The sequence below is a fragment of the Littorina saxatilis genome, linkage group LG13 (assembly GCF_037325665.1).
Source record: "Littorina saxatilis isolate snail1 linkage group LG13, US_GU_Lsax_2.0, whole genome shotgun sequence".
NCBI classification, from domain to species: Eukaryota; Metazoa; Mollusca; class Gastropoda; order Littorinimorpha; family Littorinidae; genus Littorina; species Littorina saxatilis.
In genome coordinates, this window is record NC_090257.1 from 29,486,215 (window position 1) to 29,498,539 (window position 12,325).

The 12,325-nt window shown below is 45.0% G+C and overlaps 1 protein-coding gene across 1 annotated transcript in view; it reads left to right on the plus strand.

The window, feature by feature from the left end:
• Positions 1–444: 444 nt before the first annotated feature.
• The window catches only part of LOC138946004 (ficolin-2-like), a 14,464-nt gene continuing 2,583 nt past the window's right edge, over positions 445–12,325 (plus strand). Inside the window, exon 1 of the mRNA XM_070317547.1 lies at positions 445–1,551. Within this exon, the coding sequence (XP_070173648.1) occupies positions 1,446–1,551 (106 nt within the window). The 5' untranslated portion in view covers positions 445–1,445. The remainder of the gene's footprint in view (positions 1,552–12,325) is intronic.

The following is a 12,325-nucleotide window of genomic DNA, read 5'->3' on the forward strand; positions in this document are numbered from 1 at the left end:
AATAACCAAATGAGAAAACCTAACGTTTGATTTGACTTCATGGTGAGTCTTCTGATAATTTTTTTGGCGTTGGAATGGATCTCAACGGGTTCCCAGCTACGACAACTTTTCCAGAGTTATGCACCGCAGGCTTGCCTTCGACAATCGATGTCAGTTTCAGATTGAGTTTTCGAACTACCAGGTGACTGGGTTGTGTTTTGATTGCTCTCTCTCTCTCTCTCTCTCTCTCTCTCTCTCTCTCTCTCTCTCTCTCTCTCTCTCTCTCTCTCTCTCTCTCTCTCTCTCTCTCTCTCTCTCTCTCTCTTTCACGGTTCCTTTCTCTTTCTCTCTCTTTCTCTCTCACGGTTCTGTGTAGATGGCTGTCTGTGTAAAAATTAGGGAGTATCGTCCATTGATCCCACTCGCGATACTCGTTGAACATGCCTTTGACCATGCAGTCGCTTCAGCCAGCGAAATATCTCGACTCCGCTCTTTAAATCCATGCAGAATGTGCGTATCGTATGAAGTATTCATTATTTTTTCAATATTGACACATGTAGGCCTGTACCTATACGTGATATTGACTTTGACACCACAAAATATTTCAGTCGTATGTTGAAAAAAGTAGTCCATCTGTAAACTCTGAATATGCAGATGACCTCTATAAATTATTCAATTGTAGGCCTACTCTGAAATCAAAGACAATGACCAATGACAGTTGAGATCGAAACTCGGTTGTGATGGGATATCCATATGGTTGTGATGGAATATTCAGAATAATCACCTCCTCAGCTAACAGAGACAAAGAGGCAGGTCATGGGATAATGAAGAATAGGCATTCCTTGCGAATATTAGGAGCATGTTGCTAATATTCGCAACAAGAGACGAATGGTGGCGAATGGTTAAGAACATTTACGAATGTCTTGCGACCATGTCCCGATCATAACGAATTATTGGTGAATTCTATTCGCAAGGGAAATTCGGCACAGTGTAAGAGCAGTATTACGAACAATGCGAATTGCATGAGCGCTTTATTCGTAAAATGTTTGCAAGCACTCGCAACACTCGCAAGGCCACTCGCAACGTTCGTAATACATCCGCAAGACATTCGTATATGGATTTGTATGCATTCGCAATGATCGGTAAGGCTTCGAATTTTCAATAATTTTTCCTGTCCATTCGTCTCTTTTTTTGCCGAATACAACATGTTCATATTCGCAAGGATATTCGGCACAGTGTAAGACAGGCCTTACTGAATGGGGTATCCGTCCAATCAACTACAATCACAGGACCTAGTTTGAAAGAGGTATTAATCCCTGGTTAACGTTCGTTGTGATGATGTGTCTTTATAGGAACTATTGTACAATGCGTGTGTGTGTGTGTGTGTGTGTGTTCCCGGTGCAGGACTGGACAAGCTGCACAAGCTGACCACCTCACAGAGGTACGAGTTGCGTGTCGACTTGCGCATGTGGGACGGAACCAAAGGGAAAGCGACATACAGCGGCTTTTACGTGGAAGACGTTTCTCACAACTTTACTCTGCGCTATGACAAATTCACTGGAGGAAACGCTGGTACGTGCCTAGCAATGGGACGACTCAATACACAAAACACGGTGCATTTGGGAAGCAAACAGTGTGTGTGACCCTCAATCTCTTTCTATCCGTCTCTGTAATGTCTCTGTTTGTCTTTGTCTTTCTGTTTGGGTGTCTCCCTGTGTCATTCTGTGTGTGTGTGTGTGTGTGTGTGTGTGTGTGTGTGTGTGCCTGTGTGTGTGTGTGTGTCTGTGTCTGTGTCTGTGTCTGTTTGTCTGGCTATGTCAGATATCTCTCTCTCTCTCTCTCTCTCTATCTCTCTATCTCTCTAGCTCTCTCTCTGATTTTTTTACTTTTTAATTTTTAATTTTTCAATTTTATCATTGTGTGTCTGTGCGTCCCAAGGACAGATTGTAAGAAAAGGCGTAGCCTTAAATCTTAATCCTTGTTAAATAAAGTTCAATTCAATTCAATTCAATTCTCTCTCTCTCTCTCTCTCTCTCTCTCTCTCTCTCTCTCTCTCTCTCTCTCTCTCTCTCTCTCTCTCTCTCTCTCTCTTCATGTAACGTGTAAATATGTCTGATACCTTGTTCCAGTTTACCTTACACAAGTTTTCATTGATACAGAGAAGTGCCAAATGTGATTCATACTCGAGCTATAAACTGAAATTTGGAGCGTCGCGCGAAACTTCGCTTCATTTCAACCAAACAACGGAGCGTTACATAATGTCACATGTTGACAGTTCACGAGATTAGATTTTAGTCCCAGAAATGTAGCTGTCCTCCGTCAGGGTTTTGGCTGCATGCGTATGGCTTTATGAACATGAAAAGCAAAAAGCTTACAGGTAGATGGAAACAACTTACCGCACAGGTGAGAAATCTCAATCACGAAACAGTGTTTTGGAGAAACCAAAGGAATGTTTCTTAAAGGCATACTAACGCACTCCCGTGTTTACAAAGTGTAGTTTGCCCACAATCGATGTCAAACGCACCATAAGACCATATAATGACGATATGTCACCATGCGCGGACCATAATACATGCATTACAGCTTGTTCTAGCCTCTGAAAAAGTGAGGATGTCAACAAAGCCGCGGTGTTAGCTCCCTTGCATCAACGTTACATGTGTTGCCAAATCTATAAATAGGACCATCTAGATCAAAATAAAAATTCAAATATCTCAACATTTAAGGGCTCCTAGACCACAATATTTTGCAGGGAACTTAATTTAGTCTGTCTCCAGCTCTGGGTAAAGCAATTAGCGTGTATATTCATCAGCTTTCTATGCCTTTAACTGTTCAAACGGCTTCTGTTGCGAAACCTGAAGAGCGGATAACAACCCCAGATGTAGAACATCTCAGAAAGAGCGACCATTTTCGTTCATCGAGGTAGACTGTCGATTATGATTGTGGTGTTAGATGGTTGCGAGTGGTTGTGTGACTGTGAGTGACATGTGGTGTCAGATGGTTGCGAGTGGTTGTGAGTGACATGTGGTGTCAGATGGTTGCGAGTGGTTGTGTGACTGTGAGTGACATGTGGTGTTAGATTGTTGCGAGTGGTTGTGTGACTGTGAGTGACATGTGGTGTTAGGTGGTTGCGAGTGGTTGTGTGACTGTGAGTGACATGTGGTGTCAGATGGTTGCGAGTGTTTGTGAGACTGTGAGTGACATGTGGTGTTAGATGGTTGCGAGTGTTTGTGTGACTGTGAGTGACATGTGGTGTTAGATGGTTGCGAGTGGTTGTGTGACTGTGAGTGACGTGTGGTGTTAGATAGTTGCGAGTGGTTGTGTGACTGTGAGTGACATGTGGTGTTAGATGGTTGCGAGTGGTTGTATGACTGTGAGTGACATGTGGTGTTAGATGGTTGCGAGTGGTTGTGTGACTGTGAGTGACATGTGGTGTTAGATGGTTGCGAGTGGTTGTGTGACTGTGAGTGACATGTGGTGTTAGATGGTTGCGAGTGGTTGTGTGACTGTGAGTGACATGTGGTGTCAGATGGTTGCGAGTGTTTGTGTGACTGTGAGTGACATGTGGTGTCAGATGGTTGCGAGTGGTTGTGTGACTGTGAGTGACATGTGGTGTTAGATGGTTGCGAGTGGTTGTGTGACTGTGAGTGACATGTGGTGTTAGATGGTTGCGAGTGGTTGTATGACTGTGAGTGACATGTGGTGTTAGATGGTTGCGAGTGGTTGTGTGACTGTGAGTGACATGTGGTGTTAGATTGTTGCGAGTGGTTGTATGACTGTGAGTGACATGTGGTGTTAGATGGTTGCGAGTGGTTGTGTGACTGTGAGTGACATGTGGTGTTAGATGGTTGCGAGTGGTTGTATGACTGTGAGTGACATGTGGTGTTAGATGGTTGCGAGTGGTTGTATGACTGTGAGTGACATGTGGTGTTAGACTTGGTTGCGAGTGGTTGTATGACTGAGTGACATGTGGTGTTAGATGGTTGCGAGTGGTTGTATGACTGTGAGTGACATGTGGTGTTAGATGGTTGCGAGTGGTTGTATGACTGTGAGTGACATGTGGTGTTAGATGGTTGCGAGTGGTTGTATGACTGAGAGTGACATGTGGTGTTAGATGGTTGCGAGTGGTTATATGACTGTGAGTGACATGTGGTGTTAGATGGTTGCGAGTGGTTGTGTGACTGTGAGTGACATGTGGTGTTAGATGGTTGCGAGTGGTTGTGTGACATGTGGTGTTAGATGGTTGCGAGTGGTTGTGTGACTGTGAGTGACATGTGGTGTTAGATGGTTGCGAGTGGTTGTGTGACTGTGAGTGACATGTGGTGTTAGATGGTTGCGAGTGGTTGTATGACTGTGAGTGACATGTGGTGTTAGACTTGGTTGCGAGTGGTTGTATGACTGAGTGACATGTGGTGTTAGATGGTTGCGAGTGGTTGTATGACTGTGAGTGACATGTGGTGTTAGATGGTTGCGAGTGGTTGTATGACTGTGAGTGACATGTGGTGTTAGATGGTTGCGAGTGGTTGTATGACTGAGAGTGACATGTGGTGTTAGATGGTTGCGAGTGGTTATATGACTGTGAGTGACATGTGGTGTTAGATGGTTGCGAGTGTTTGTGTGACTGTGAGTGACATGTGGTGTTAGATGGTTGCGAGTGGTTGTGTGACATGTGGTGTTAGATGGTTGCGAGTGGTTGTGTGACTGTGAGTGACATGTGGTGTTAGATGGTTGCGAGTGGTTGTGTGACTGTGAGTGACATGTGGTGTTAGATGGTTGCGAGTGGTTGTATGACTGTGAGTGACATGTGGTGTCAGATGGTTGCGAGTGGTTGTGTGACTGTGAGTGACATGTGGTGTTAGATGGTTGCGAGTGGTTGTGTGACTGTGAGTGACATGTGGTGTTAGATGGTTGCGAGTGGTTGTATGACTGTGAGTGACATGTGGTGTTAGATGGTTGCGAGTGCATGGTTGTGTGACTGTGAGTGACATGTGGTGTTAGATGGTTGCGAGTGGTTAATGTGTGACTGTGAGTGACATGTGGTGTTAGATGGTTGTGAGTGGTTAATGTGTGACTGTGAGTGACATGTGGTGTCAGATGGTTGTGAGTGGTTGTGTGACTGTGAGTGACATGTGGTGTTAGATGGTTGTGAGTGGTTAATGTGTGACTGTGAGTGACATGTGGTGTTAGATGGTTGTGAGTGGTTAATGTGTGACTGTGAGTGACATTTGGTGTTAGATGGTTGCGAGTGGTTAATGTGTGACTGTGAGTGACAGGGAAACATTCATTCAGACACACAAGAGTCAGCAAGGTGGAGTACATGGTGTATTCAAAGTGGTACCCAAGTACAGGAAGTCCGAATACCAGAAAGTTCTATATAAGGTGTCTTATTACTAGAATATACAGACTAACACTACATCCCCCTTTCTGGGTTTCTAAAGATTTTAACATGTGACTAGAAGTAGAATAATACTGCATTACTGAAATATTGCTTACTTCACAAACAAAATGTTAAACCGAACATCATTATAATCAAAACCATTTGACTAGAAGTATTGTAATACTGCCTTATTTAGCAGCAGCGTTTGGAATGTCACATGTCTGCTGTCTGGTATCGCTGAAGCTGGACTCCTCAGACTGCTGTACAGCCATATGTGGTGCAGACCAAGGAAGTGTTGACGTGGACCTGGGGATTCCACCTTCAGGTTGTGGCTGGTTTGAGCGGCGGCGGAGTTGACGTCGGTTTCTCCTGGTGTTGGTACCGGCGTTCGTTTGGACTGGGTACGAACGAGGTGATGATGGAGATGGTGTAGCCGTCACTACAGCCTGGTTGGTTCCCGGAGTTCTCATCCACACCCGCCGTCCTGGTGGTAGGGGAGACAGTAGCTCTGGCGCGGTGACGCTTGTCATAGTTGTCTTTTTGCTGCGCCTTGAGGCGGGCGTCCCTCTCACGAAACTGGCTTCGGTCTGGCCGGCGAGGAACGTAGCTGGACGGATGTGTGGGGATTTTAGTCCTCAGCTTTCTTCCCATCAGGAGCTCTGCTGGGCTTTCTCCCTGTTGCAGTGGTGTTGCTCGATAATTAAGAAGAGCAATGTAGGGGTCTTTGGCTTTCTTCAGCAGATTCTTCACTGTTTGCACTGCACGTTCTGCCTCACCGTTGCTTTGAGGGTGATGCGGACTGCTTGTGATGTGAGTGAAGCCATAGGATTCTGCAAACTTGATGAAATCTCTCGAGTCATATTGCGGGCCGTTGTCTGAGACTACCACTTCAGGTATACCTTGGCGAGCAAAGATGGACTTGAGATTTTCTATGACTGCAGGTGATGTCGTCTGTTTCAGGTGAGCTATCTCTACCCAGCGTGAGTAGTAATCAACTACTGTAAGGTACTGCTGACCATTCAGTACGAACATGTCTGTACCGACACGTTGCCATGGGTAGTCTGGTGTCTTGGTGACTCGCAAAGGTTCTGGATGCAGCACTCTCTCTTTCTCACAAACTGAACAGTTTTTGACCTTGTTTTCAACTGCTTCGACAAACCTGGCCACCATACGCTGTTTCTTGCCAGAGCTCTACACTTGATAATTCCCAGATGTCCTTGGTGGAGTTTCTCGAGGATGTCGTCTTGCAGTTCTTGTGGAATGACGATCCTGCTCTGAAACAGTAGCAATCCCTGCTGGACTGTCAGATCATTGCGAGCTGCCCAGTAAGCTTTCAGTTCTCCGTCTGTTCTAGCTGTTTCTGGCCAGTGGTCCATCTTGCAGTAATTTTATCACCTTGCTGCAGATATTGTCCGTAGTTTGCTTGTTTCTTATCTCTGTCATCCGTTTGTCCGAAGCAGGGATAGTCTCGATGACAGACTGAACGAACATAATTGTCTCGTTCTCCATCAGGCGATCCTGTTCAGCAGGAACACCACCATGAGCCCGAGACAGTGCGTCCGCTGTCACCAAGTTCTTTCCCGGTGTATAGATGATGTCGTAGGAGAACTTGAGCGCATAGTTCGCATGCGGAATCTTTGGAGTCGAGATGTGAGCTCATCCAAACGGTTTGTCTTCATTATGACATGGAGGGGTTTGTGATCAGTTTCTATCACGAAATTTGGTAGTCCTACCAAGAAATCAGCAAACTTTTCACAGCACCAGGTTATGGCGAGAGCTTCCTTCTCTATCTCTGTTCTGTGCTGGTCATTGATCTTGAAGCATAAAACACTGGCTTCCAGTCCTTCCCTTTTTTCTGCAGAAGTACTCCTCCCATACCGTAGGAAGATGCATCCGTAGATATCTTAAACGTGTGTGTGTGTGTGTGTGTGTGTGTGTGTGTGTGTGTGTGTTAGTCGTGCGGATTGAGGATGGGTAGGTGTGGGTGGCGTTGGTGATTCTGTGTCTATCTATTCTATCTATCTATCTATCTATCCATCTATCCATCTATCGATCTCTTTATCTATCTATCGATCTATTTATCGATCTATATATCGATCTATTTTTCTATTGAACTTTCTTTCTTCATCTCTCTGATCCCCATTCTCTCTATCTAACCTCTCTGTCTGTCTGTCTGTCTGTCTGTCTCTCTGTCTGTCTCTCTCTCTCTCTCTCTCTCACTCACTCTTGCAGGGCCGGACTAGGCTAAGAGGAGGGGGGGTTTGCCAGTGGTGGTCCAGGGGGATGTCCCCCCTGGCGGGGTCATGGGGCAGAGCCCCTTGTGGGGGTCAGGGGGCGAAGCCCCCTGAAGCTGATGGGTAGGTCATATGCTGAGATAGGAAAATGGTCGCTCCTTGCATGAAACGGCATAAAATAAACAATAATAGAAATAGAGAATACTACATGGCTTGCTGTGTCGTACCAGATTTACACGAGTTGTTTTTTTAAATAGTGAACTGCGAGCGAAAGCGAGCTGTTCACTATTTGAAAAAGCAACGAGTGTAAATCTGGTACGACACAGCAAGCCATGTAGTATTCTGTTTATCCTACATTATATACTTCTGTGCCAGATCTAACTAAAAGTCACCGACAGCGCTATTGCCTTTGGATCAACCCGCTTTAGAACTTCAAACCACTTTACTCAATTTGACATTCATTCCTCCGCCATGACACACACTCTCAAACTAGGACAAAGTAGTTCGCCTTTGTTAACACTGTTAAGTTTAATATTGAACATTGATTAAATAAATTCGAACAACGAAATGATGGTCACTTCAAAATATACCAGATAAAAAGAAAAGCAGTGGCCACAGGATAAAAGAAACCAAAAGGAACAACAACAGCAAAGCATATCCTTCCGCGATAGGATGACAGTCAAGTCGGAGCCAGGCGAGTCGACAGCTTTCAGATGGTCACTTCTCGGTTTGGTGACTGCACAAATATTGGTTGATGTTGATGGTACCAACGTGCACAGGCCTTGCAAACAGTGTTGTTAGCGTTTGCTGGGATGTGATTGTGGCAGTGGCAGTGGAGACGGCTGGAGTTGAAGTGGCCGTGCGAATCCAATGTGTCGTCTGCCGACACTGGCGACAGCTCCGAGACCGGTGCAGTGCCGTTTAGCATCAGACTGAAGCCACGGTGTTCCTCTTGGGAAATGCTGCTTAACGTTGTTGTGCCCAGATAGCTGCATTATTTTGGTCGGAGGAACGTTATTCTCGGAAAGTTTCTGCACAAGGAACTGGCGTGCAGAGTGGTTGGTGTAGATCTACCTCGGGTTGATGATCCCAGCTTTTCTTCACATGTCGCCCTGGCTTTGGTTGTGGATTGTCTTTCGCAAAATTGGAGATATTCTCTGCCATTACTGTCTTCATGCAAGGACACGTCTCCCCACTGCATGTGCCTGTGAGGTGTCACGCTGCGCAGACCAAAGTTGACCGTGTTTTGCCACCACAGAGTATTCAGGATTACTTCTAGATCTGCGACTCCGAGCTGTTTTGTCTGCCACAGCTTGTCAACATCTTCATCTTTCAGCGGTTGAGCCCTGTTAGGTAAGTTGCCACAACCTTCCTGTTTAACAATCTTCTGCTTTGTCTTCACGACTTCTCTCTGTTACAAGTGCAAATTCGGGGCCGTCTATAACGGGTGCACAGTACTTTTTAGACTTCAACTGTCGATGGATGCTGCTGAGAAGGCCCCTCAGCGTGGGGATGGTTCATACTCTTTGCCATCCGGTTTTTTCAAACTCATGAAAAGAGAGCAGAGAATTTTGCATAATTTTTGTGGTTGGATGGTGCTAATGTTTCTTTTGTCCCCGTGTTTCGCCATAAACGTCGATAGGCGACGTATATCGTAAACCGTTTTTCGGAGAGTGTTCTTGTTCTTGTTTGTCTGAACAAATGAGTCTATTGGAGAAAAATCATAAATCATGGATGACTCGCTTTTTTCTTCATCGACTTCGTCATTCGCGTCATCGCCAAACATGTCTTCGAACAGCTCATCACTCAAAAATTATTTCAGTGTTGACAAATCGGTTTCGTGGCAGTTGCCATTTTGTTGCAAAAGTAGTTCTTCATGAATATACATATGTAATTACTAATTTACATAGCATGACCTTCCGGTTGACCTCATTTACATGATATACACACGTGTGATTTGAACGATTTTTATCTCACGGGTATCTCTCTCACGTATGTAGGATAAAAAGTGTTAAATAAGTTTATCCTACATACGTGAGAGAGATACCCGTGAGATAAAAATCGTTCAAATCACACGTGTGTATATCATGTAAATGAGGTCAACCGGAAGGTCATGCTATGTAAATTAGTAATTACATATTCATGAAGAACTACTTTTGCAACAAAATGGCAACTGCCACGAAACCGATTTGTCAACACTGAAAGAATTTTTGAGTGATGAGCTGTTCGAAGACATGTTTGGTGATGACGCGAATGACGAAGTCGATGAAGAAAAAAGTGAGTCATCCATGATTTATGATTTTTCTCCAATAGACTCATTCGTTCAGACATACAAGAACAAGAACACTCTCCGAAAAACGGTTTACGATATACGTCGCCTATCGACGTTTATGGCGAAACACGGGGACAAAAGAAACATTAGCACCATCCAACCACAAAAATTATGCAAAATTCTCTGCTCTTTTTTCATGAGTTTGAAAAAACCGGATGGCAAAGAGTATGAACCATCCCCACGCTGAGGGGCCTTCTCAGCAGCATCCATCGACAGTTGAAGTCTAAAAAGTACTGTGCACCCGTTATAGACGGCCCCGAATTTGAAGTTTGTAACTGAGAGAAGTCGTGAAGACAAAGCAGAAGATTGTTAAACAGGAAGGTTGTGGCAACTTACCTAACAGGGCTCAACCGCTGAAAGATGAAGATGTTGACAAGCTGTGGCAGACAAAACAGCTCGGAGTCGCAGATCCAGAAGTAATCCTGAATACTCTGTGGTGGCAAAACACAGTCAACTTTGGTCTGCGCAGCGTGACACCTCACAGGCACATGCAGTGAGGAGACGTGTCCTTGCATGAAGACAGTAATGGCAGAGAATATCTCCAATTTTGCAAAAGACAATCCAAAACATGCCAGGGCGACATGTGAAGAAAAGCTGGGATCATCAACCCGAGGTAGATCTACACCAACCACTCTGCACGCCAGTTCCTAGTGCAGAAACTTTCCGAGAATAACGTTCCTCCGACCAAAATAATGCAGCTATCTGGGCACAACAACGTTAAGCAGCATTTCCCAAGAGGAACACCGTGGCTTCAGTCTGATGCTAAACGGCACTGCACCGGTCTCGGAGCTGTCGCCAGTGTCGGCAGACGACACATTGGATTCGCACGGCCACTTCAACTCCAGCCGTCTCCAATGCCACTGCCACAATCACATCCCAGCAAACGCTAACAACACTGTTTGCAAGGCCTGTGCACGTTGGTACCATCAACATCAACCAATATTTGTGCAGTCACCAAACCGAGAAGTGACCATCTGAAAGCTGTCGACTCGCCTGGCTCCGACTTGACTGTCATCCTGTCGCGGAAGGATATGCTTTGCTGTTGTTGTTCCTTTTGGTTTCTTTTATCCTGTGGCCACTGCTTTTCTTTTTATCTGGTATATTTTGAAGTGACCATCATTTCGTTGTTCGAATTTATTTAATCAATGTTCAATATTAAACTTAACAGTGTTAACAAAGGCGAACTACTTTGTCCTAGTTTGAGAGTGTGTGTCATGGCGGAGGAATGAATGTCAAATTGAGTAAAGTGGTTTGAAGTTCTAAAGCGGGTTGATCCAAAGGCAATAGCGCTGTCGGTGACTTTTAGTTAGATCTGGCACAGAAGTATATAATGTAGGATAAACAGAATACTACATGGCTTGCTGTGTCGTACCAGATTTACACTCGTTGCTTTTTCAAATAGTGAACAGCTCGCTTTCGCTCGCAGTTCACTATTTAAAAAAACAACTCGTGTAAATCTGGTACGACACAGCAAGCCATGTAGTATTCTCTATGAGGTACATGTTTAGGCTAGGGGGGGGGGGGGGGGTTGCGCAACCCCCATAACCCCCCGGTAGTCCGGCCCTGTCTTGGGAGTTTTGATACTGCTTTATTTTTCGAACCTTTTGACGCCCAAATTAATCCAATGTTATTAATTGTACGTCTCAGAGATATGGGGACTGATAATGCCTGAAAATATTGAATCAGCTCACCTTTTTGTATGCAAAAGACTGTTGGGTGTAATAGTACCCCAAACCACATGACCTGTGGTGAAACAGGAAGATAACCCCTGTACTTTGACAGTACGCTTTCTTGTTTTTGGCTCACGTAAGTGTAGCCTATGCGATGCTAACTTTTGTCTGTCTGTGCGTGCGTGCGTGCGTGCGTGCGTATGCATGTATGTATGTATGTATACGTATATATATATATATATATGTATGTCTGTGGTAGAACCTTTAACATTTGAAGACGTCGCATTATGGCGTAAGAGGGTTAGACGTCACGCAAAGGAATTACTGAAAGTCTCGGTCATTGTTATTTTGAGCGGGCCGAGACTAGTTTTTTCTTCGAAATCGGCCATTTCCACGTGCGAATGAGCAAACGGAAGTGGTAATGTTGCTAAATTTAGCCTTCGACTTGGCCATTCGGATTACTGTACAGTCGGTCGACTGCGGTTGTCCGCGGGTGAAGCCTGTCCTTAATTGGACGAAGTCGACTACGCGTAGCTCACTTCGCGAAGCTACCGGAACTAGACTTCGTCGCAGTCCAAGGGAAGGCACTATGGCGGAAAAGAGAGTTATCTTTTCATGTCTTGGCGTCTCAAATCTTATGTAGTCTCGACCAGCGCGTGGTGTGCTTCTTTCTGAGTACTTTACGACACAAATTGTACTTTACGTACTTGATGATGACGTAAGTTAATTGTATGTG